Here is a 26,435-nt window from a genome sequence, read left to right on the forward strand (position 1 = left end):
CCGAATAACTAAAGCAATTGTCACCATCCACCTCTTGTGTCTCCCTTTTTCCTCATTGTTTGTAAGCTTGTGAGCAGGGCCCTCATTCCTCTTGGTGTCTATTTTGAACTGTGATTTCTGTTATGCTGTAATGTCTATTGTCTGTACCAGTCCCCTCTATAATTTGTAAAGCGCTGCGGAATATGTTGGCGCTATATAAATAAAATTATGATTATGATTATTATTATTGTTATTATCGACATCCAAGTTTAAGAGGGGTCTTCTCAGACATTTTCTCACTGCCACCAGGAATTTGATTCCTCGATTTTGGAAGCAAGAGAAAATCGCCTTCACGTTCTGGATTTGTCGCAGAACTTAACAACACTTATAGAATGGAACAAATGATAGGTCAAGTAACGGGAGATTCTGATAAGATTTTTAGCACCTGGGCTCCCTGGATTGCAGATCTAGATTCTTGGCTGTCTGGATCTTAACTCATACCCACGAATAATGTGTGTGCCTTCATAACATGGTCAAAATGCATCTGGTTTGCTCCGTCCAAATAGAAGTAATCATCTAGGTCTTCATCCTATCCTGGTTGGGAGGCTTGAGTCTGCTCGGTGGAGAGATCTAAGTTCCATATTCCTATTACACCTCCTCTTTCTCCTACTTTTCCTCTCTATTCTATTTACTACATATTTAATAAACTAGATTTACACTAAAGTCAAAAAGAAATAAACACAGACACACAGAAAAATCCTTTCATTGTACAAAACACTCCCCGACAATTACCTATTGATTATCATTAAAAAAATATTCCACCAGGTCCACCGTAATCCATATGGAGGTCCCACGACGATCCCTGTCTTCTTCATCCAGTCTATGGAGCCCCATTCAGAGATTGCAGCTCCATAGACTGGAACAGCAGCCATTCCCGGGTCTCACGCTGCACAGCTCGAGAACGCGGCTACTGTGACGAGCGGTGACATCAGTAAGGTTACTGCAGTTCACAGCCTCTGAACTATGGTGACCTTACCGACATCATCGCTCGTCACAGCATGAGACCTTACTGCAGGTCCTCACGCTGCCAGCAGTGCCAATATAAACTACTGCTTGGCACACACAACATTAAGACAGCCCTCACACGACTCTTTCGATGGAAAAATTTAAAAATTATCAGTCCCAGAAAAATTTTCAGCATTTTACATCACTTGGATTTTTTGAGTTATCTATCCAATACAAGGTGTCTGCGGCTCTTCTGCTGTTGTGAAACTACAAGTCCCAGCATTCTCTGCCATCTATCAGTTGCCGGTTGCTTTTGGCAGCTGTTAATGTCAGGCCAACTAACAGGCTGCTCACTGAGCTCAGCTCGCTATGTCTCCGGTAATTTGCGACAAGTTTTATGATTTTCTTTTGTTCTTTTTCGATTAAAGCTGCAGAATCAACCGCATCCTGGAGTCCCCAAGGGGAAATGCTCTGCTAGTCGGGGTCGGAGGGAGCGGAAAGCAGAGTCTGACCAGACTGGCAGCTTACATCAGCTCCTTGGAGGTCTTCCAAATCACTCTGAGGAAAGGCTACGGCATCCCGGATCTCAAGGTGAAGTGATCAGCAGATGATGGGGGTTGTGAACTTCCTAACCCCCAAAGACACATGAACCCTCAGCTCAGCCAAGAGTTGATGAATTCTCTTTGGGGGAAAGCGGAGTAAGCTGATGGCAGACTCGTCTGCGTGAAAAAAAAAAAATGGATGGAGCAAATAAAATCAACTCGCCCAGTCAGGAGGCCTCCTTATATATAACCTGGTTGGCTGATATATATATATTGTCTAGGAATGTCTCTGGTAGTGACACCTGTAGTTTGGGAATATCTCTGGTAGTGACACCATTATTCTGGGTATACCCCTGGTAGTGTCACCTGTAGTCTGGGAATATCTCTTGTAGTTATACCTGTTGTCTGGGAATATCTCTGGTAGTGATACAGGTCTGAGAACACCTCTGGTAGTTACACCTGTAGTCCGGGAATACCTCTGGTATTGACACCTGTAGTCTGGGAATACCATTGGTAGTGACACATGTAGTCTCGGAATACCCCTGGTAGTGACACTAGTATTCTTGGAATACCTCTGTTATTGACACCAGTAGTCTTGGAATAACCCTGGTAGTTACACCAGTAGTCTGGGAATCTCTTATAGTGACACCAGTATTCGTGGAATACCTCTGGTAGTGATAATTGTAGTCTGAGAAAAACACCTCTGATATTGACACCTGTAGTCTGGGAACACCTCTGGTATTGACTCCTGCAGTCTAGACATACCTCTGTTAGTGACATCAGTATTCTTGGAATACCTCTGGTAGTGACACCAGTATTCTTGGAATACCTCTGATAGTGATACCTGAAGTATTGGAATAACTCTGGTAATGACACCAGTATTCTTGGAATACCTCTGGTAGTGACACCAGTGTTCTTGGAATACCTCTGATAGTGATACTAGTATTCTTGGAATACCTCTGGTATTGACACCTGTAGTCTAGACATACCTCTGGTAGTGACACCAGTATTCTTGGAATACCTCTGGTAGTGACACCAGTATTCTTGGAATACCTCTGGTAGTGACACCAGTAGTCTTGGAATAACTCTGGTAGTTACACCAGTAGTCTGGGAATACCTCTAAGGGCTCATACTCAGTTGCGCGAGACTCGGATGAGTCTTGCACGGCAATACCCGGCACTGCACCTGGCACAGAGGAGCGGAACGTGCGGCTTCATGTATTCCTATGCAGCCGCACTCTCCGATCTGAGTACCGGCAGCAGCGCCGGGTATTGCCGTGCGAGACTCATCCGAGTGTCGCTCAAATGAGTATGAGAACTTATAGTGACACCAGTATTCTTGGAATACCTCTGGTAGTGACACCTGAAGTATTTGGAATAACTCTGGTAATGACACAAGTATTCTTGGAATACCTCTGGTAGTGACACCAGTATTCTTGGAATACCTCTGATAGTGATACTAGTATTCTTGGAATACCTCTGGTATTGACACCTGTAGTCTAGACATACCTCTGGTAGTGACACCAGTATTCTTGGAATACCTCTGGTAGTGACACCAGTATTCTTGGAATACCTCTGGTAGTGACACCAGTAGTCTTGGAATACCTGTGGTAGTGACACCAGTAGTCTTGGAATAACTCTGGTAGTTACACCAATAGTCTGGGAATACCTCTAAGGGCTCATACTCAGTTGCGCGAGACTCGGATGAGTCTTGCACGGCAATACCCGGCACTGCACCTGGCACAGAGGAGCGGAGCGTGCGGCTGCATGTATTCCTATGCGGCCGCACTCTCCGATCTGAGTGCCGGCAGCAGCGCTGGGTATTGCCGTGCGAGACTCGCTTAAGTGAGTATGAAAACTTATAGTGACACCAGTATTCTTGGAATACCTCTGGTAGTGACACCTGAAGTATTGGAATAACTCTGGTAATGACACCAGTAGTCTTGTAATACCTCTGGTAGTGACACCAGTATTCTTGGAATACCTCTGGTAGTGACACCAGTATTCTTGGAATACCACTGATAGTGATACCAGTATTCTTGGAATACCTCTGGTATTGACACCTGTAGTCTAGACATACCTCTGGTAGTGAAACCAGTATTCTGGGAATACCTCTGGTAGTGAAACCAGTATTCTGGGAATACCTCTGGTAGTGACACCAGTATTCTGGGAATACCTCTGGTAGTGACACCATAATTCTTGGAATACCTCTGGTAGTGACACCAGTAGTCTGGGAATATCTCTGATAGTGACACCAGTAGTTTTGGAATACCTTTGGTAGTGACACCAGTAGCCTTGGAATACCTCTGATAGTGACACCAGTATTCTAGGAATACCTCTGGTAGTGACTCCAGTAGTCTGGAAATACCACTGGTAGTGACACCAGTAGTCTGGGAATACCACTGGTAGTGACACCAGTAGTCTGGGAATACCTTTTCTAGTGACACATGTAGTCTGGGAACACCTCTGGTAATGACACCAGTATTCTAGGAATACCTCTGGTAGTGGCTCCACTAGTCTGGGAATACCACTGGTAGTAACACCAGTTGTCTGGGAATACCTCTGGTAGTGACACCAGTAGTCTTGGAATACCTCTGGTAGTGGCACCAGTAGTCTGGGAATACCTCTTCTAGTGACACATGTAGTCTGGGAACACCTCTGGTAATGACACCAGTATTCTAGGAATACCTCTGGTAGTGGCTCCACTAGTCTGGGAATACCACTGGTAGTGACACTAGTAGTCTGGGAATACCATTGGTAGCAACACCAGTTGTCTGGGAATACCTCTGGTAGTGACACCAGTAGTTTGGGAATACCACTGGTAATGACACCAGTAGTCTTGGAATACCTCTGGTAGTGGCACCAGCAGTCTGGGAATACCTCTGGTAGTGACATCTGTAGTCTAGGAACACCTATGGTAGTGACACCAGTATTCTGGGAATACCTCCTTGTTGTGGATTCTGTTTTTGGGCTCCCTCTGGTGGTTACAGATGGTACTGGGTGACTTGTGTTCTCTGCGGTCTCTGGTGTCCACCTGTTCTATCAGGATATGGGAGTTTCCTATTTAACCTGGCTTTCTTGTCATTTCCTCGCCGGCTATCAATGTAATCAGTGTGTCTTGTTACCTCTGCTTCCCGCTTCTGTTATCTTCAGGACAAGCTAAGTTTTTGATTTTCCTGTTCCACGTTTTGCTTAATTTTTGTCTTAGTCCAGCTTGCAGATATGTGATTCCTTTTTGCTGATTGCTCTAGTGGGCTGATATTACTCCTCATGTTCCATGAGTTGGCACATGAGTTCAAGTAATTTCAGGATGTTTTTTTTTGTAGGGTTTTTCGCTGACCGCGCAGTTCACTTTTGTATCCTCTGCTATCTAGCTTTAGCGGGCCTCATTTTGCTGAATCTGTTTTCATAACTACGTATGTGCTTTCCTCTCATTTCACCGTCATTACATGTGGGGGGCTGCTATTTCTGTTGGGGGTTTCTCTGGAGGCAAGAGAGGTCTGTGTTTCTTCTAATAGGGGAAGTTAGTCCTTCGGCTGGCGCGAGACGTCTAGGAATCATCGTAGGCACGTTCCCCGGCTACAGCTAGTTGTGTGTTTAGGTTCAGGATCGCGGTCAGCTCAGTTTCCATCACCCTAGAGCTTGTTTTGTTTTTTGTGCTTGTCCTTTTGTGATCCCCTGCCATTGGGATCATGACACCTCCTATAGTGAAACGTGTACAACATGTATCAATGGTCTATCATGAAAATATGCTCTTTTTTGTATCTTTAGGCTGATCTGGCGAATCAGTACATTAAAGCCGGAGTGAAGAACGTAGGGACAGTTTTCCTCATGACGGATGCTCAGGTGGCCGATGAGAAGTTCCTTGTTCTAGTCAACGACTTACTGGCATCTGGTGAGCTTGTCTCCTCAATCTGAAATGTCTATTACCAAATCATCTACGTGTTGTGAAAAAGGGCACGCTTGGGTGAACCCATATTTATGGGAGAGCTGGGACAGCGAACACTCCTCTATGAACAGCACTTAATGGTTTTCTCCCCATTGCCCTTTCTCGCTCGCCCAACATGTACTAGAGAAGATGTCCGTTTCTCACCAGGTGAGATCCCTGACCTGTTCCCAGATGACGAGGTGGAAAACATCATCGGCAGCGTCAGGAATGAAGTAAAGAGTCAAGGCTTGCTGGACACGAGAGAAAACTGCTGGAAATTCTTCATCGACCGAGTCCGGAGACAGCTGAAAGTGAGTCCTGGGGCTAGTGAGCAGAGGGCAGTTCAGACCAGGGAGGATCTGAAGATCGGCGTTACTGCGAAGTCTGTTGGCCTCTCTTTTCCTTGCGCCATCACTGTTCATAATGAAGGAGAGAGACAGATGACGGCTGAAACATGCCACATCTCCCCCCACCCCGCTGAAATGTGGTTTCCCATCAATAGATTTTCAGAAGACGCATCTCAAACAGAACAACAATCTCTCAACAAAGGCTGAAACAATCAGGAGCCCATTCAGACGCCACAAACAACCATAATTATTGTAGAAGGGAATCCGCCGCTTCTGTTCACAAGAACCATTGTGAATAAAGAATGTCCTCAAATATTGCGTAGGGAATCCTGAGCCACAGCAATAAACGCCGAGCCCCAAATAATGGAGATGAACTTCTCAACCAGTCATCCGAAGTCAGCCCCCATAGATGGCAAATGTGGGAGCTCCGACTAATGATAACCGCAGGGTTTATTCCAAAAAGATGTATTCTTATATTTTCATTCTTTCCCATTTTTTCCCATAGCTCTGCAATCTATAAATATATCTAGAATATAACTACTATAATACTGCTCCTATGTACAAGAATATAACTTCTATAATACTGCCCCTATGTACAAGAATATAACTACTATAATACTGCTCCTGTGTACAAGAATATAACTACTATAATACTGCCCCTATGTACAAGAATATAACTACTATAATACTGCTCCTGTGTACAAGAATATAACTACTATAATACTGCCCTTATGTACAAGAATATAACTACTATAATACTGCCCCTATGTACAAGAATATAACTACTATAATTCTGCCTCATTTACAAGAATATAACTACTATAATACTGCTCCTATGGACAAGAATGTAACTACTATAATACTGCCCTTATGTACAAGAATAAAACTACTATAATACTGCCCCTATGTACAAGAATATAACTACTATAATACTGCCCCTATGTGCAAGAATATAACTACTATAATTCTGCCCCATGTACAAGAATGTAACTACTATAATACTGCTCCTATGGACAAGAATATAACTACTATAATACTGCCCCTATGGACAAGAATATAACTACTATAATACTGATCCTATGTACAATAATATAACTACTATAATACTGCTCCTATGTACAAGAATATAACTACTATAATACTGCCCCCTATGTACAAGAATATAACTACTATAATACTGCCCCATGTACAAGAATATAACTACTATAATTCTGCTCCTATGTACAAGAATATAAATACTATAATACTGCTCCTATGTACAAGAATATAACTACTATAATACTTCCCCTATGTACAAGAATATAACTACTATAATACTGCTTCTATGTACAAGGATATAACTACTATAATACTGCCCCTATGTACAGGAATATAACTACTATAATACTGCTCCTATGTACAAGAATATAACTACTATAATACTGCCCCTATGTACAGTAATATAACTACTATAATACTGCCCCTATGTCAAGAATATAACTACTATAATACTGCCCCCTAGGTACAAGAATATAACTACTATAATACTGCTCCTATGTACAAGAATATAGCTACTATAATACTGCTCCTATGTACAAGAATATAACTACTATAATACTGCTCCTATGTACAAGAATATAACTACTATAATACTGCCCCTATGTACAGGAATATAACTACTATAATACTGCTCCTATGTACAAGAATATAACTTTTTTTAATACTGCCCCTAGGTACAAGAATATAACTACTATAATACTGCTCCTATGTACAAGAATATAACTACTATAATACTGCCCCATATGTATAAGAATATAACTACTATACTACTACGTATCTTTCTGACCGCTCCTTCAGTGTTCTGTTCTCTGGCTCCACTTCATCTCCTCTTCCTGTCGGGGTACCTCAGGGCTCAGTCCTTGGTCCCCTTCTCTTCTCTCTCTACACAGCCCCAATTGGACAGACCATCAGCAGATTTGACTTTCAGTACCATCTTTAGGCCGATGACACACAACTATACGTCATCCCCTCACCTTACCCCCGCTGTACTACAGAACGCCACTGACTGTCTGCAGTCTCTGACATCATGTCCGCTCTCTATCTGAAACTCAACCTCTCCAAAACTGAACTTCTTCTGCTCCCGCCATCTACTAACCTCCCTAAACCTGACGTTTCCCTCTCCGTGGGTGGCACCATAATAACACCCGGCAGCAGGCACGCTGTCTGGGTGTTATCTTTGACTCCGATCTCTCCTTCACCTCCCATATACAATCTCTTGCCCACTCGTGCCGCTTACACCTAAAGAATATCTCTAGAATCCGCCCTTTTCTCACCATAGAAACAACAAAAACCCTCACTGTCGCCCTGATCCACTCCCGCCTGGACTACTGCAACGCTCTATTAATTGGCCTCCCCCTCACTCGACTTTCCCCTCTCCAGTCCATCCTTAATGCAGCAGCCAGGGTCGTCCATCTAGCTAATCGTTACTTGGACGCGTCCGCTCTTCGCCAGTCGTTACACTGGCTGCCCATTCATTACAGCATACAATTCAAAGTACTTGTTCTCACCCACAAAGCTCTCCACAGTGCGGCCCCCATTACATCTCCTCCCTCATTTCTGTCTATCGGCCTAACCGACCTCTTTGCTCTGCAAATGACTTTCGACTAACCTCTGCACTAATCCGTACCTCCCACTCCCGACTACAAGACTTCTCCCGTGCTGCGCCAATCTTCTGGAATGCTCTACCCCGATATTAGGACCATCCACAATTTGCATAGTTTTAGGCGCTCCCTCAAAACACATTTGTTCAGAGCGGCCTACTATGTTCCCTAATCAGTTATTTTGTGTGCGTGTGTAGCCCATTCACTACTTCCATCTATCCCCCACCCCCTGAAGATGGCTGGACCATCATTGTAAATACATCATTGTAAATACAGTCCTGTACTTTGTCTCTCCCCCACCTCATTGTAGATTGTAAGCTCTCATGAGCAGGGGCGTCTTGTGTCGCTTTAATTATTGTATTATTAACATTGTTACTTATGGGGGGGCGTGGCCTGAGTGTCCATGTGAACGGACGTGCGGCAGGGAGCTCCCGCTGCTGTATATACAATAATCCTGCAGAGTCGCTGCTGATCGGTTCCTGAGGGGGCTTACCGGCTGCGGGGAGACTTGGAGAGTCTGGCGGTGCTGAGCGGTAGCGCTGGAACCGGAGAACATGACCAGGAGACGGCAGAAGGACGCGGGAGCCGGAGATGCAGGCGCAATCCAAGATGGCGCTGATACAAGGGAGAAGGCAGACAAGGAGAACGCCACATGTATAAAGCGCATGGAGGTAGCGGCAAAGCTCCAGCAGTTTGCGAGAGCGGAGGCCGCAGAGGAGGGAGCCGGAGCTGATAGCAGGAGGAGGAGGAGGAGAGCCCAGCAGGAGAACATGAGGTACAACAGGGGAGAAAGGAGAGCAATATGGCGGTGGCAGAAGGGGGACCTGAGGAAATGGCGCCAGAAGCTGAGCCTACCTTAAGAGACGTTTTTGCGCTGGTTTCTTCATGTAAACAGTCTCTGACCTTACAGATACAGGAGGTTAAGGGGGACACAGCCCAGATAAACGCAGCCATGCAGAAGATTGACAAACGTGTGGGGGAGTTAGAGGAGAGAGTGAGCACTGCAGAAGATCATATAGTGCAGCTGCAAAAAGCAGAGAAAAAGTTCACTCAAGCAATAGCTGAATTGGCGGCTAAAAATGAGGACCTTGAGAACAGGTCCAGAAGAAATAATATCCGCATAGTGGGCATCCCTGAAAAAGCTGAAGGGAGGAATCCAACGGAGTATATTGAAAACTGGCTGTTAGAGACTTTTGGAGATATGGCGCTAACAAAAGTGTTCGCGGTAGAAAGAGCGCATAGGGTCCCACCGAAACCACCTGTCCCTGGAGCGAATCCCCGTACCATGCTTGCCAAAATTCTAAATTATAGAGACGGAGACATTATCCTGAGGAAGGCCAGAGACATGACGGATCTGACAGTTGAAGGCCAAAGGATTGCTATCTACCCAGACTATTCTGCTCTGGTGCAGAAACAACGGATGATGTTCACGGGTATCAAGAGACGGCTGAGGAAGCTGGGAGTGCAGTACTCTATGATGTTTCCAGCAAGACTGAGGGTGGTGGCGTTTGATAAAATTCACTTTTTTCAGAAGCCGGAGGAAGCTACTCAGTGGATCGATATTAATGCTAAAAGGCTTAAAGGGAGGGTGCCGTGATTTTAGTTTTTGTATTAATAATTATTGATTATATAATCAAATATTTTTAATACAAAAGTAAATGTAGTACTTTAATACTTTTTTATTTATTCATTTTTACTTTTGCCACTGGAGGCCGCCATTTTCATTAGTGTGGGTTTAAGTGTCTGGGCACGACACTTGCACACCTCACTTACGGCAGCCATGGGCATAGGAGCCAACAGTCGGGCTCCGACCGCTTCTCCTGCCTCTCAGCTGTGACTTGGGCACGCCCCCTGGGCTGCTACGTCACAGCTGTGAGAGGAGATCGCGGCCATTTTGTTTTTTATTTTCCTCTGTCATCACACACACAGCTCAGTGTGTGCGATCATAGCAGGAGCTGCCAGGGAGAAGCTGCTGCTGGGAGCGAGGTTCAGGGTGAGTATCTGCAGCCAGGAGCTGTGATTGCAGCCTGTACTTATTATTACAGCACAGGCTGCAATCACTGCTCACTGCCGACCTGTTCAGAGCAGGGAGATCGTCACACTGCTCTGCCCTGAACATGATTCAGCACTTCCTGGAAGAGGACTGAAGGTAAGTACAGAGTTTTTATTTTCTTATGCATCTACCACTGCTACCTGTCCCTATATACCACTGCTACCAGCCCTTATATACCACTGCTACCTGCCCCTATATACCACTGCTACCTGCTCCTATATACCACTGCTACCTTCTCCTATATACCACTGCTACCTGCTCCTATATACCACTGCTACCTGCCCCTATATACCACTGCTACCTGCCCCTATATACCACTGCTACCAGCCACTATATACCACTGCTACCAGCCACTATATACCACTGCTACCAGCCACTATATACCACTGCTACCAGCCACTATATACCACTGCTACCAGCCACTATATACCACTGCTACCAGCCACTATTAGTGTTGAGCGATACCGTCCGATACTTGAAAGTATCGGTATCGGATAGTATCGGCCGATACCCGAAAAATATCGGATATCGCCGATACCGATATCCGATACCAATACAAGTCAATGGGACATCAAGTATCGGAAGGTATTCTCATGGTTCCCAGGGTCTGAAGGAGAGGAAACTCTCCTTCAGGCCCTGGGATCCATAGGGATGTGTAAAATAAAGAATTAAAATAAAAAATATTGATATATTTACCTCTCCGGCGGCCCCTGAACTCAGCGCGGGTAACCGGCAGGCTTCTTTTTTCAAAATCAGCGCTTTTAGGACCTGAGAATCACGTCCCGGCTTCTGATTGGTCGCGGGCCGCCCATGTGACCGCCACGCGACCAATCACAAGCCGCGACGTCACCGCAAGCTATTAACGCGCTCATTTTTAAAAATGAGCGCGTTAATGACTTTCAAAGACGTAGCGGCTTGTGATTGGTCGCGGCCATGCGACCAATCACAAGCCGCTACGTCTTTGAAAGCCATTAACGCGCTCATTTTTAAAAATGAGCGCGTTAATAGCTTGCGGTGACGTCGCGGCTTGTGATTGGTCGCGTGGCGGTCACATGGGCGGCCCGCGACCAATCAGAAGCCGGGACGTGATTCTCAGGTCCTAAAAGCGCTGATTTTGAACAACGAAGCCTGCCGGTTACCCGCGCTGAGTCCAGGGGCCGCCGGAGAGGTAAATATATCAATATTTTTTATTTTAATTCTTTATTTTACACATCTCTATGTATCCGATACCGATACCCGATACCACAAAAGTATCGGATCTCGGTATCGGAATTCCGATACCGCAAGTATCGGCCGATACCCGATACTTGCGGTATCGGAATGCTCAACACTAGCCACTATATACCACTGCTACCTGCCCCTATATACCACTGCTACCTGCTCCTATATACCACTGCTACCTGCCCCTATATACCACTGCTACCTGCCCCTATATACCACCGCTACCTGCCTCTGTATACCACCGCTACCTGCCTCTATACCACCGCTACCTGCCTCTGTATACCACCGCTACCTGCCTCTGTATACAACCTACCACTGCTGCCTGCCTCTATATACCATCTACCACTGCTGCCTGCCTCTATATACCATCTACGACTGCTGCCTGCCTCTATATACCATCTACCACTGCTGCCTGCCTCTATATACCATCTACCACTGCTACCTCTGTCCTGTGTAGCTAATCTAGTCTTGTGTAGCTAATCCTGTCCTGTGTACAGTATCACACAAGATAGGATTAGATACACGGCTCAGCACAGTATCACACAGAACAGGATTAGATACACGGCTCAGCAGTCAGTATCTAATCCTCTCCTATGCACTCCTCTCCCCCCTGCGTGTCTTTCCCCATTGTGGTTTATTATTTTTGTTGTGGGAGATGAGGGAGTCGAGGATTATGCATTCGGTATGGTATAAAAAAGATTAATAAAGGACTTTATTCTGGCCGAGTATTTACAATACATGTGAGATCTATGTGGCGGCATTATGGGTGATCTATATGGCGGTATTATGTGAGAAGCATATGGTGGTATGTGAGAACACTGGCGGTATTATGTGTGATCTATATGGTGGTATGTGAGAACACTGGCGGTATTATGTGTGATCTATATGGCGGTATTATGTGAGAACACTATGGCAGTATTATCTTCAGAAAGCGGACCCATTCTATGGTGGTTCTGGCTGAGCACCTGCACGCGGGTCTGGGGTAATAGAGGGGACAGCGTGACCTCCAGTTAGGTGCAGTCAGGGGAAGGCTGGTGAGGCAGCTGAAGAGAGGGGTCTCATTTTTATTGTTACTATATGGCTACATTTCCTTCCCAGCGTCACCCCGTACTTCGCCTGTCGCCTCGCTTTCACACATCGCCAGGACAGGATGGAGAAGACAGGATCTGAGGAGGGGAATGGGGTCTGCATGCAAAGTCTGGATCAGACCAGGCCATCAATCCGCAGAAATGTTTCCTGGATTTCTGTGGAGCAGACGGTCCATCCATGTGTATAAAAGACAGCGCTCTATGTACAATCCCTGGCTGCTCCGCTAACCAAACAGGGGGCCCCTATAGACCAGCACACTGCTCTCCTGAAATACTCTGTGCTGCTGTCACCCTGCTCCCTCCACCACATATCTCCCAGAATCCTTGCTGCCTGCCATCCTCAGTGACTGTCTGCTTGTCAGTATCAGGTTGCCTTCACACTATCAGTATTTGATCAGTATTTTACCTCAGTATTTGTAGCCAAAACCAGGAGTGGGTGATAAATGCAGAAGTGGTGCATATGTTTCTATTATACTTTTCCTCTATTTGTTCCACTCCTGGTTTTGGCTTACAAATACTGAGGTAAAATACTGACCAAATACTGATAGTGTGACGGCAGCCATACTCTGCAGTCACCAACAAAATGGCTGCTCACTGGGTTCCTGAATATCATCCTCTCTAATCCCTTAGCAAACACCCATAAGGAGAGGAGAGGAGACATCACACAGGACAGCAGACTCCGCCCATAATTACTGCAGTGCAGTAATGTGAGCTATTTGTACACTAGGTTTTTCTGAAATTTCAGCAGCTGCTCCCCCTAGTGTTGAAAAGTGGAAATTCCAAAACTTTTCAAATTATTTTTCATATTTTACTAAATTATAAACAAATGATAATATTTTTTTAAGAAAATGTAATCATTAATTCTTTACATTTTTACAATTTTTGAAAAAAAATTTTTTTTGATGGCACCTTCCCTTTAACCCCTTTACCCCCAAGGGTGGTTTGCACGTTAATGACCGGGCCAATTTTTACAATTCTGACCACTGTCCCTTTATGAGGTTATAACTCTGGAACGCTTCAATGGATCCTGGTGATTCTGACATTGTTTTCTCGTGACATATTGTACTTCATGACAATGGTAAAAATTAGTTGATAGTACCTGCGTTTATTTGTGAAAAAAACGGAAATTTGGCGAAAATTATGAAAATTTCGCAATTTTCCAACTTTGAATTTTTATGCAATTAAATCACAGAGATATGTCACACAAAATACTTAATAAATAACATTTCCCACATGTCTACTTTACATCAGCACAATTTTGGAAACAAAATTTTTTTTTGTTAGGGAGTTATAAGGGTTAAAAGTTGACCAGCAATTTCTCATTTCTACAACACCATTTTATTTTAGGGACCACATCTCATTTGAAGTCATTTTGAGGGGTCTATATGATAGAAAATACCCAAGTGTGACACCATTCTAAAAACTACACCCCTCAAGGTGCTCAAAACCATATTCAAGAAGTTTATTAACCCTTCTGGTGCTTCACAGGAATTTTTTGAATGTTTAAATAAAAATGAACATTTAACTTTTTTTCACAAAAAATTTAATTCAGCTCCAATTTGTTTTATTTTACCAAGGGTAACAGGAGAAAATGGACCCCAAACATTGTTGTACAATTTGTCCTGAGTATGCCAATACCCCACATGTGGGGGTAAACCACTGTTTGGGCGCATGGCAGAGCTCGGAAGCGAAGGAGTGCCATTTGACTTTCAATGCAAAATTGACTGGAATTGAGATGGGACGCCATGTTTCGTTTGGAGAGCCCCTGATGTGGCTAAACATTGAAACCCCCCACAAGTGACACCATTTTGGAAAGTAGACCCCCTAAGGAACTTATCTAGAGGTGTGGTGAGCACTTTGACCCAACAAGTGCTTCACAGAAGTTTATAATGTAGAACCGTAAAAATAAAAAATCATATTTTTTCACAAAAATTATCTTTTCGCCCCCAATTTTTTGTTTTCCCAAGGGTAAGAGAAGAAATTGGACCCCAAAAGTTGTTGTACAATTTGTCCTGAGTACGCTGATAGCCCATATGTGGGGGTAAACCACTGTTTGGGCGGATGGGAGAGCTCGGAAGGGAAGGAGCGCCGTTTGACTTTTCAATGCAAAATTGACAGGAATTGAGATGGGACCTCATGTTGCGTTTGAAGAGCCACTGATGTGCCTAAACATTGAAACCCCCCACAAGTGACACCATTTTGGAAAGTAGACCCCCTAAGGAACTTATCTAGAGGTGTGGTGAGCACTTTGACCCACCAAGTGCTTCACAGAAGTTTATAATGCAGAGCCGTAAAAATAAAACAAAATTTTTTTCCCACAAAAATTATTTTTTTAGCCCCCAGTTTTGTATTTTCCTGAGGGTAACAGGAGAAATTGGACCCCAAAATTTGTTGCCCAATTTGTCCTGAGTGCGATGATACACCATATGTGGGGGGAACCACTGTTTGGGCACATGGGAGGGCTCAGAAGGGAAGGAGTGCCATTTGAATGCAGACTTAGATGGAATGGTCTGCAGGTGTCACATTGCGTTTGCAGAGCCCCTAATGTACCTAAACAGTAGAAACCCCCCACAAGTGACACCATTTTGGAAAGTAGACCCCCTTAGGAACTTATCTAGATGTGTGCTGAGCGCTTTGACCCACCAAGGGCTTCACAGAAGTTTATAATGGAGAGCCGTAAAAATAAAACAAAAATTTTTTCCCACAAAAATTATTTTTTAGCCCCCAGTTTTGTATTTTCCCGAGGGTAACAGGAGAAATTCGACCGCACAATTTGTTGTCCAATTTGTCCTGAGTGCGCTGATACCCCATATGTGGGGGGGAACCACTGTTTGGGCGCATGGGAGGGCTCGGAAGGGAAGGAGCTCCATTTGGAATGAGGACTTAGATGGAATGGTCTGCAGGTGTCACATTGCATTTGCAGAGCCCCTAATGTACCTAAACAGTAGAAACCTCCCACAAGTGACACCATTTTGGAAACTAGACCCCCTAAGGAACTCATCTAGATGTGTTGTGATAGCTTTGAACCCCCAAGTGTTTCACTACAGTTTGTAACGCAGAGCCGTGAAAATTAAAAAAAAAAATCTTTCCCCCCAAAATTATTTTTTAGCCCCCAGTTTTGTATTTTCCCGAGGGTAAGAGGAGAAATTCGACCCCAAAAGTTGTTGTCCAATTTGTCCTGAGTACGCTGATACCCCGTATGTTGGGGGAAACCACCGTTTGAGCGCATGGCAGAGCTCGGAAGGGAAGGAGCGCCATTTGGAATGCAGACTTAGATGGAATGGTCTGCAGACGTCACATTGCGTTTGCAGAACCCCTAATGTACCTAAACAGTAGAAACCCCCCACAAGTGACCCCATATTGGAAACTAGACCCCCCAGGGAACTAATCTAGATGTGTTGTGAGAACTTTGAACCCCCAAGTGTTTCACTACAGTTTATAACGCAGAGCCGTGAAAATAAAAAATCTTTCTTTTTCCCACAAAAAATATGTTTTAGCCCCGAGTTTTGTATTTTCCCAAGGGTAACAGGAGAAATTGGACCCCAAAAGTTGTTGTCCTATTTGTCCTGAGTACGCTGATACCCCATATGTTGGGGTAAACCCCTGTTTGGGCACACGGGAGAGCTCGGAAGGGAAGAAGCACTGTTTTACTTTTTCAACGCAGAATTGGCTGGAATTGAGATCGGACGCCATGTCGCGTTTGGAGAGCCCCTGATGTGCCTAAACAGTGGAAACCCCCCAATTATAACTGAAACCCTAATCCAAACACATCCCTAACCCTAATCCCAACAGTAACCCTAACCACACCTCTAACCCTGACACACCCCTAACCCTAATCCCAACCCTATTCCCAACCGTAAATGTAATCTAAACCCTAACTGTAACTTTAGCCCCAACCCAAACTGTAGCCCTAGCCCTAACCCTAGCCCTAACCCTAATCCTAACCCTAGCCCTAACCCTAGCCCTAACCCTAGCCCTAGCCCTAACCCTAGCCCTAACCCTAGCCCTAACCCTAGCCCTAACCCTAGCCCTAACCCTAGCCCTAACCCTAGCCCTAAACCTAACCCTAGCCCTAACCCTAGCCCTAACCCTAGCCCTAGCCCTAGCCCTAACCCTAGCCCTAACTCTAACCCTAGCCCTAATGGGAAAATGGAAATAAATACATTTTTTAAATTTTTCCCTAACTAAGGGGGTGATGAAGGGGGGTTTGATTTACTTTTATAGCGGGTTTTTTAGCGGATTTTTATGATTGGCAGCCGTCACACACTGAAAGACGCTTTTTATTGCAAAAAATATTTTTTGCGTTACCACATTTTGAGAGCTATAATTTTTCTATATTTTGGTCCACAGAGTCATGTGAGGTCTTGTTTTTTGCGGGACGAGTTGATGTTTTTATTGGTAACATTTTCGGGCACGTGACATTTTTTGATCGCTTTTTATTCCGATTTTTGTGAGGCAGAATGACCAAAAACCAGCTATTCATGAATTTCTTTTGGGGGAGGCGTTTATACCGTTCCGCGTTTGGTAAAATTGATGAAGCAGTTTTATTCTTCGGGTCAGTACGATTACAGCGATACCTCATTTATATCATTTTTTTATGTTTTGGCGCTTTTATACGATAAAAACTATTTTATAGAAAAAATAATTATTTTTGCATCACTTTATTCTCAGGACTATAACTTTTTTATTTTTTTGCTGATGATGCTGTATGGCGGCTCGTTTTTTGCGGGACAAGATGACGTTTTCAGCGGTACCATGGTTAGTTATATCTGTCTTTTTGATCGCGTGTTATTCCACTTTTTGTTCGGCGGTATGATAATAAAGCGTTGTTTTTTGCCTCGTTTTTTTTTTTTTTTTCTTACGGTGTTTACTGAAGGGGTTAACTAGTGGGCCAGTTTTATAGGTCGGGCCGTTACGGACGCGGCGATACTAAATATGTGTACTTTTATTGTTTTTTTTTTTTATTTAGATAAAGAAATGTATTTATGGGAATAATATTTTTTTTTTTTTTTCATTATTTTGGAATATTTTTTTTTATTTTTTTTACACATTTGAAAATTTTTTTTTTTTACTTTTTTACTTTGTCCCAGGGGGGGACATCACAGATCAGTGATCTGACAGTTTGCACAGCACTCTGTCAGATCACTGATCTGACATGCAGCGCTGCAGCCTTCACAGTGCCTGCTCTGAGCAGGCTCTGTGAAGCCACCTCCCTCCCTGCAGGACCCGGATCCGCGGCCATCTTGGATCCGGGGCTGGAGGGAGCAGGGAGGGAGGTGAGACCCTCGCAGCAACGCGATCACATCGCGTTGCTGCGGGGGGCTCAGGGAAGCCCGCAGGGAGCCCCCTCCCTGCGCGGTGCTTCCCTGTACCGCCGGCACATCGCGATCATCTTTGATCGCGGTGTGCCGGGGGTTAATGTGCCGGGGGCGGTCCGTGACCGCTCCTGGCACATAGTGCCGGATGTCAGCTGCGATAAACAGCTGACACCCGGCCGCGATCGGCGGCGCTCCCCCCGTGAGCGCTGCCGATCGCATATGACGTACTATTGCGTCCTTGGGAAGTAAAGCCCACCCCACATGGACGCAATAGTACGTCTAATGGCAGAAAGGGGTTAAAGGAAAAGGAGACTGAAACTGTGGGAAGAGTCTGATTTTGTTTACTTATCTGTCAGTTGGAAAAGAGTCTTGTGATTGACAATTCAGGGGGTATGGGTGGTGAAGAAGGGAGCTGGATTGTAATCAATTAAAGTTAAAGGGATGTTGTAATGGCTGTTGGGAAATGGGGAGGAAGGGTAAGCGGCATATTATAAGTGTATGCAGGTTTCTTGCGTGTGTAAATAATTCTATGTTAAAATATTTTGAGACGTGTTGTTTTTCAAAATGTATGGAATCCTGTTATGTACAGTGGTGGGAGGAGGGTTGGGAAGGCAATGCCAAGCGGAGTGTTCGCTATGGGCGATGATGCCCCACTCTTGAAAAGAGGTGGAATGGTTAGTTGTGAGGGGGGAAGGGTGGGAGGGGGAGTTGGGAGAGGGGGGGTGAGGGAAGTTAGACAGCTCGTGCTCAAGAATGATGATACTCTTAGTGAAGATGAGTCAATTGATGGGGACCCGTTTTAAGATTTTGAGCTGGAATGTGAGAGGCCTAGGGGAGAAATCCAGACGGGCCGCGAGTTTGCAATATGCAAGAGACCAACGGGCCTCAATGATATGCTTGCTGGAGACGCATTTGGTAAGGGAAAAGGTGGATGTCCTAAATAGACGTTGGATTCAGAAGGGATATCCCTCTACCTTCTCCACGTATGCAAGAGGAGTCTCAATTTTGGTTCCAGCGGGAGTTCAGTATGAGGAGGTGAAGGTATATGTGGATGTGGATGGGCAGTACGTACTAATACAGTGTATATTGTATGGAGTGATGATGTGTGTTGCTGCGGTGTATATTCCGCCACCCTACTCTAGCAGAAAGATTAGAGAAGTAATGGAGCGAGTGGAGAGATGGGGGCCAACACCGTTAATGATTATTGGTGATCTAAATAACATCTGTGATGATTATTGGGACAAAAATAAAAATACTCAGAATAGGTCGGAGGGACACATTACAACATTTGGCACCTATATACAGGAGATAGGTATAATTGATCTTTGAAGGGTCAGACATATTGGGGAGAGAGGGTACTCATGTTATTCACCAGCGCATGCCACGCTCTCTAGAATTGATATGGCTCTGGGTAACAGGATCTTAGACACACTGGTTGGGGAGGTGAGATATCTGCCAAGGGCCTTATCGGACCATAATCCAATTGAAGTAGAGGTTAGATTGGAGGGGGCACGTTCGATAAGTGGGAGAGAATGGAAGATTCATCCTAATTGGTTACAGAGTATTGAGTTGAAAAATATAGGACGGGAGGTGGCGGAGTTCTTTGTCTTAAATGATGGAAGCACAGACGCTCTTACGATTTGGGATGCAATGAAGGCGTATCTGAGGGGACTACTGTTTAGGGACATTAGTAGGTGTAAGCGGAGGACGAGGGAGGCAGAAAAGGCGGCAGTTGAGGAGTTGAAAGAGGCAGAGGATGGGATGGCTACACTGGGAACTCCTGAGGCAGAGAGAAGGATGAAAAATGCACAAAATCATTTGGAAAAAATTCTGTTAGACAAAGCTGAGAGGAAGCGGGATTTCCAAAGAGTGCTGTTTTATCAGGAGGGAGAAACAGTGGGGCATATGCTGTCGGTGGTGGCTGCTGCTCAGAGAGGTTCTTCATATATACACTCGTTGGAACCTGCAAGTGGAGGTAGAATAACGGAAACACCTGAGATTTTGAGGGCTTTTGCGGACTTTTATGCAGACTTATATTCCTCCCGGATTGGTGAATCGGTCGAGGATACATTGACTTTCTTGGAGGGTCTGGATCTGCCGAGACTGAATGAGGCAGATAGGGAGAGCCTTGAGGCCCCTATCACTGAGGAGGAATTGAGTCGGGCATTGATGTCCATGGCTAATGGGAAGGCGCCTGGGGTTGATGGGCTACCCGCTGAGATCTATAAAGGTTTGGCAGAAGTGTTGATTCCTAGATTAAAAATGGTACTGGAGGAAGCTAGGTCCCGAGGGTGCTTGCCAGCCTCTATGAGAGAGGCCATAATAGTGGTTATTCCAAAGGAGGATAAGGATTTGGGGAAACCGGAGTCGTACCGCCCAATTTCCTTACTAACTATTGATGTCAAGCTTCTGGCCAAGGTCTTGGCTCTCCGTCTCTCTAGTGTTATTGCGGGTCTGGTGCATCCGGACCAGTCTGGCTTTATGCCTGATAGGTCAACGGCGATTAATTTGCGGAGGTTATATGTAAATTTACAGGTGGAGTCTGACAACTGCGGTCGAAGAGTGATTGTGTCGTTAGATGCCCATAAGGCGTTTGACAGTGTTGAGTGGGGATATCTCTGGCAGGTGTTGGAATGTATGGGGTTTGGTCCGCAGTTTGTGGCCTGGATACAGCTGTTGTATTCATTACCGTCGGCCAGAATTAGAGTGAACGGGGAACTGTCTCAACCTATAGAGCTGGCTAGGGGCACTAGGCAGGGATGCCCGCTCTCACCCCTCCTGTTTGCTTTGGCTGTAGAACCTCTTGCTGCTAAGATTCGGCAATCTGATGGGGTCCCTGGGTTTAGGTATTGGAAAATTGAGGAAAAAATAGCGCTATACGCAGATGACGTTTTGCTGTTCCTGGCTGATCCGGATGATTCACTGAGAGGGGCCATTGAAATTGTTGAGAGATTTGGTACCGTGTCGGGACTAACAATTAATTGGGGTAAATCGGTCCTTTTTAGGGTGGATGACGTAGGAGAGAATGTGAGTGAGGATGTTGGGGATGAGAGGCTAAAGGTGGTGTCTCAATTTAAATACCTTGGAATATGGATTTCGGTGCCAATTGCGGAGTTCCTACAGAGGAATTTGACTCCTATTATGGGGGTACTCAAGGCAAAGGTAGATGCCTGGAATAAACTACATCTATTGGTGGTCGGAAGGGTTAACCTTATTAAAATGGTCCTGATGCCTAAAATTCTATGTTTTACATAATGCGCCAATTTGGATCCCTCGGGGGAAGTTCAGGCAGATTAATGCCCTCTTTAGAAGTTTGATATGGGGGAGACAATATCCACGTATTAGCCTGGAGACGCTTCAGCGACCCAAGGAAGATGGTGGTTTGGCTTTGCCCAACCCGGAAATATATTTTCTTGCAGCCCAGAGTCAGCATTTGAAGGGCTGGGCGCGAGAGGCGTCATCCAGTGCAGTACAACACCTGATGGAAGAGGTGACAGGCCGACGACCGGTGGTTCAATGTTTGGAAGATGGCTCCTTGGGCGCTTTAGGGAAATTATATCCAACCCTGTTCCTGATTCGTAAATTGTGGAACAGACTGAGGCAGATTCGTGGGGTTACAGGGCTGACTAAATTCACACCGATATGGTCTAACAATAATTTAAAGGAATTTGAGGCTCTAGGAGGACTGAAGTGGCAGACTAAGGGAATAATAATAATAATAATAATAATTTTTATTTATATAGCGCCAACATATTCCGCAGCGCTTTACAAATTATAGAGGGGACTTGTACAGACAATAGACATTACAGCATAACAGAAATACAGTTCAAAACAGATACCAGGAGGAGTGAGGGCCCTGCTCGCAAGCTTACAAACTATGGGGAAAATTTGCTTTGTTCACCAGATAATCCAGCAACAAGCATTGAAACCCTTTTCCCAATTGCAGGTAGAGTTTGGTCTGAGATCCACAGGGGAATATCAGTATGCGCAGATGAGACATGCCTTTGGAGCTCAGAATAAGAAAGCTAATATCAGGATTCAAGATGATATAGTTTTGGAGTATGTGTGTGGTGACGGGACTACAAGGGGAGTTATTTCCACCCTATATAAGGACCTTATGCACACGTTTCTGCTAGATTTCCCTATAAAGGCGAGAGCTAAATGGGAGAGAGACGTGGGGCCGATGGAGAATGAAACCTGGGAATCGGTGATGGAGTGGGTTCCGCGACTATCCTTGAGTGAACCATATAGACTCTCGCAGCTATATATTTTGCACAGAGTATATAAATCTCCGGAAGTGCTACACAAAGCGGGGTTGCGTGCCAATTCTGAGTGCCCGAGGTGTGCGAGTGAGAATGCAGGAATATATCACATGATGTGGACGTGTCCTAGGCTGGCTGCTTTTTGGGTGGTGGTTTTGAGCCGGGTTGAAGTAGCGTATAAGTGTAGAGTTCTTAGAGATCCGATAATATGCTTGCTGGGATATGTGGAAGAAATTGGAGTTGACAACTCCTGGAAGATTGCAATCGCTAGGCTACTATATATGGCTAGGAAAGTGATAGCACGAAATTGGATAAACGCAGAACCACCTGCGAGGAGGGAATTTCTCCAATATGTACAACATGGTCTAAAATTGGAAAAGGGGGTGTACAAAAAAAGGGGGAAAATAGAAATGTTTAATAGAATGTGGTCTCCATGGCTTGAGCTGGATTGAGGAGTAATAAGTCGGGTATCTTAAGACCTGGATAAGGGTAAATTACTCGAGGCAGAGATGGCCTCAGAGGAGTGCAGATTGGGGATGAGCTGTCTTATGGGGGAGGGGGGCTGTTGGGGTAATGTTGGGGTTTATTAAAATAAGAAAATGTGTATGTAACATATTGCAATGTAAATGGCATTCTGATGTTCTTCTTTATATTGTTAATAAAAATCTATTTAAATAAAAAAAAAAAAACATTGTTACTTATGACTGTTGTGTTTGAAGCTGTTAAACTGTAAAGCGCTGCGGAATATGTTGGCGCTATATAAATAAAGATTATTATTATTATTATTATTATTATAATACTGCCCCTATTTACAAGAATATAATAATATATATATAATAATAATAATAATTTTTATTTATATAGCGCCAACATATTCCGCAGCGCTTTACAAATTATAGAGGGGACTTGTACAGACAATAGACATTACAGCATAACAGAAATACAGTTCAAAACAGATACCAGGAGGAATGAGGGCCCTGCTCGCAAGCTTACAAACTATGGGGAAAAGGGGAGACACGAGAGGTGGATGGTAACAATTGCTATAGTTATTCGGACCAGCCATAGTGTAAGGCTCGGGTGTTCATGTAAAGCTGCATGAACCAGTTAACTGCCTAATAGTGTTGAGCATTCCGATACCGCAAGTATCGGGTATCGGCCGATACCTGCGGTATCAGAATTCCGATACCGAGTTCCGATATTTTTGTGATATCGGGAATCGGTATCGGATCCATATTAATGTGTAAAACAAAGAACCAAAATAAAAAATATTGATATACCTACCTCTCCGGAGGCCCCCGGACATCAACGCCGGCAACCGGCAGCCCTCCCCGTCCAAAATTAGCGCGTTTAGGGACTTCCATGACGTCACGGCTTCCGACCGGTCGCGTGCCGCCCATGCGACCGCCACGCGACCAATCACAAGCCGCGACGTCACTCCCAGGCCCCAAACTCCCCATTCTAGGAATTTAGGACCTGCGAATGACGCCGCGGCCCCCGACCGGCCGCGTGGCGGCCACATAAGCGGCACGCGACCAACCAGAAGCCGCGACGCCACTCCCAGGCCCCAAACCCCTCATTCTAGGAATTTAGGACCTGAGAACGACGTTGCGGCCTCCGATCGGCCGCGTGGCGGTCACATGAGCTACTATAATACTACTATAATATAATACTATAATACTATAATATAATAATATAATACTACTATAATACTTCCCCTATGTACAGGAAGATAACTTTTATCATACTGCTCCCTATAGATAGTCGCTATGGTAATATCTTTGCGTATAGTCCTCTCATATATGAGGAATATCTCCCATTTCTCGTACTCACCTGTTTCCCTTCCTCCCTTGTAGGTTGCTCTCTGTTTCTCTCCGGTTGGTAATAAGTTACGGGTTCGGAGTAGAAAATTTCCTGCCGTGGTAAACTGCACGGCCATTAACTGGTTCCATGAGTGGCCACAGGAGGCGCTGGAGTCCGTCAGCTTGCGCTTCCTCCAAGAAACTGAGAACATTGAGGTGAGGTTCCACTCTCCCCTGCAGCTTTTTTGTGATTGGCACAGGTGGTATATTTTACTGCCTTTCTGTTTTTATTTGCTCCTCCTCAGGCTCCTGTGAAGGACTCCATAAGTAAGTTCATGGCGTACGTGCACACCAGTGTGAACGAGATGTCCAAATCTTACCTGGGCAACGAGCGGCGCTACAATTACACCACCCCCAAGTCTTTCCTGGAGCAGATCAAGCTCTACCAGAACCTACTGAGCAAGAAGCGCAAGGAGCTCGCTGCCAAGATGGAGCGTCTGGAGAATGGCTTGGAGAAGCTGAACAGTACCTCTGCGCAGGTATGACCCGGGACTGTACACGGCAGGACATCTGGCCAGGATTGGACTGGCCCACCAGAGAACCGGAGAATCCTCTGGTGGGCCTTGGCTTCTTCTTCATGAGAGTTTATAGTGCAAACCTTGCATCTGCTATGGGCTCTTGAGTGGGGGAGAATGGTGGGCCCTCAGAATCAAACTCTCGGTGGGCCCGGTGTTCTTCAGTCTGACACTGCATCTGACCATATGAGTACGAGTAATATATTCTGTTTCAAAACCTATATAATCCCCCGAGCCTCTGTGCTGCCAACGTCTCCTCTCAGTAATTGCTCCAACAAGGCCGTACCACCGTAAGGTTAATCCCATATGACTCTCTACCCTTCTAATCTCAGACTCCTACATGATATCAGACCGCCTCGCCGCCACCACAGCCGGCCATGACGCACCTCGCTCCTCATATCTCCACAACCAACAGTTCAATTCCTAAGTTTTCTCTGTAGGCTTAAAAGATTGTTTCCCCAGCAATTGTGAGAATTGCAGCACATTCTGCTTACACCCGCGCTTTATCTCGCCAACAAAAAATGAGGTCTTATGAGCAACCATTAAATAGTCATTATCACTTCCACAAACTTTAAATAGATCAACAGTACTATGGAATAATATAAGGAAATATACCTGAGCATGGAAATATGTGTCTTTCTCCATTCATGAGCCACTTCTCATCTCACTGCTTTCCTCATTCGCGCTGACAAAACTGCTTCATTTAGTCCTACTTAAGTCAAGATAGACTGCAAGCTCACTGAGAAATCAGATTATAGCTGCTTACTGACATTTATGTATTAGGGAGGGGAAGGAGCAGATAAAGTGAGACCCCTGCTTTCCAACAAGTGTTATATCTCAACCTAATGCTGGAATCTCAGTTACTCTGCTCAGTACAGCGGTATAGTGTCCTCCATACTGCTATTTTCTAGAAAGAAAACCCCTTACCTGCTCACTACAGTTCTTTAATGTACTCTATGCTGCAGATTCTATCTACAAATAAGTGTTTTATCTCACTCTAGAGCTGGATTCACATGTACACTGCTCATTGCTGTTGTATAATGTCCCTATACCTATGGTTTCTAGTAAGCATTTTATCTCTACCCTGTGCTGGATTCACAGCCACCCTTCTGACTACTGCTGTATAATGTCCTCCATGCTGCGTCAATGTAGCAGGTGTTTTATTGTAATCTAGTACAGGATTCAAATCGACTCTGCTCAGTATTTCCATATGATGTCCTTCATGCTGCTGCTTTCTAGTTGGTGTTTTATTTCAGCCCAGAATAGGATTCACCGCTACACTGCTCAGTACAGCTGTACAATGTTTTTCATGCTGCTTAATTCTGGCAAGTGTTTTATCTCACCCCAGAGCTGGATTCACATCTACACTGCACTCTGTTGTTGTATAATATATTCTATACTGATGCTTTCTAATAAGCATTTTATCCCGCTAAGTGCTGGATTCACAGTTACACTACTTAGCAGGCTCAGATTGGCTCACAGAGGTAATAGCGCTATATCCTGGCAGGCTCCTGTGCAGGAAGGGTCATTAAACCTCACTATACGAACAGTAGTTTGCACAATAAACTATTGTTCATATATAACTACAGTGGCAGCATCTAATCATTTATTTACCTAATTTAGTTCATTATTGTATAGAAGCAGAAATAAATTCCTGAATGAGGTTAATATAATATTTAC

General features: G+C 44.8%; 1 protein-coding gene across 2 annotated transcripts in view; it reads left to right on the plus strand.

The window, feature by feature from the left end:
* Positions 1-26,435, plus strand: part of DNAH9 (dynein axonemal heavy chain 9) — a 165,720-nt gene that overhangs the window by 85,737 nt on the left and 53,548 nt on the right. For both annotated transcript variants that reach the window (XM_069749229.1, XM_069749230.1), the window contains 5 exons: positions 1,413-1,575; positions 5,297-5,420; positions 5,622-5,764; positions 24,235-24,396; positions 24,486-24,719. In XM_069749229.1, coding sequence (XP_069605330.1) covers positions 1,413-1,575; positions 5,297-5,420; positions 5,622-5,764; positions 24,235-24,396; positions 24,486-24,719 — 826 coding nt within the window. The remainder of the gene's footprint in view (positions 1-1,412; positions 1,576-5,296; positions 5,421-5,621; positions 5,765-24,234; positions 24,397-24,485; positions 24,720-26,435) is intronic.

Source organism: Ranitomeya imitator, chromosome 2, assembly GCF_032444005.1.
Source record: "Ranitomeya imitator isolate aRanImi1 chromosome 2, aRanImi1.pri, whole genome shotgun sequence".
Taxonomy (NCBI): Eukaryota; Metazoa; Chordata; class Amphibia; order Anura; family Dendrobatidae; genus Ranitomeya; species Ranitomeya imitator.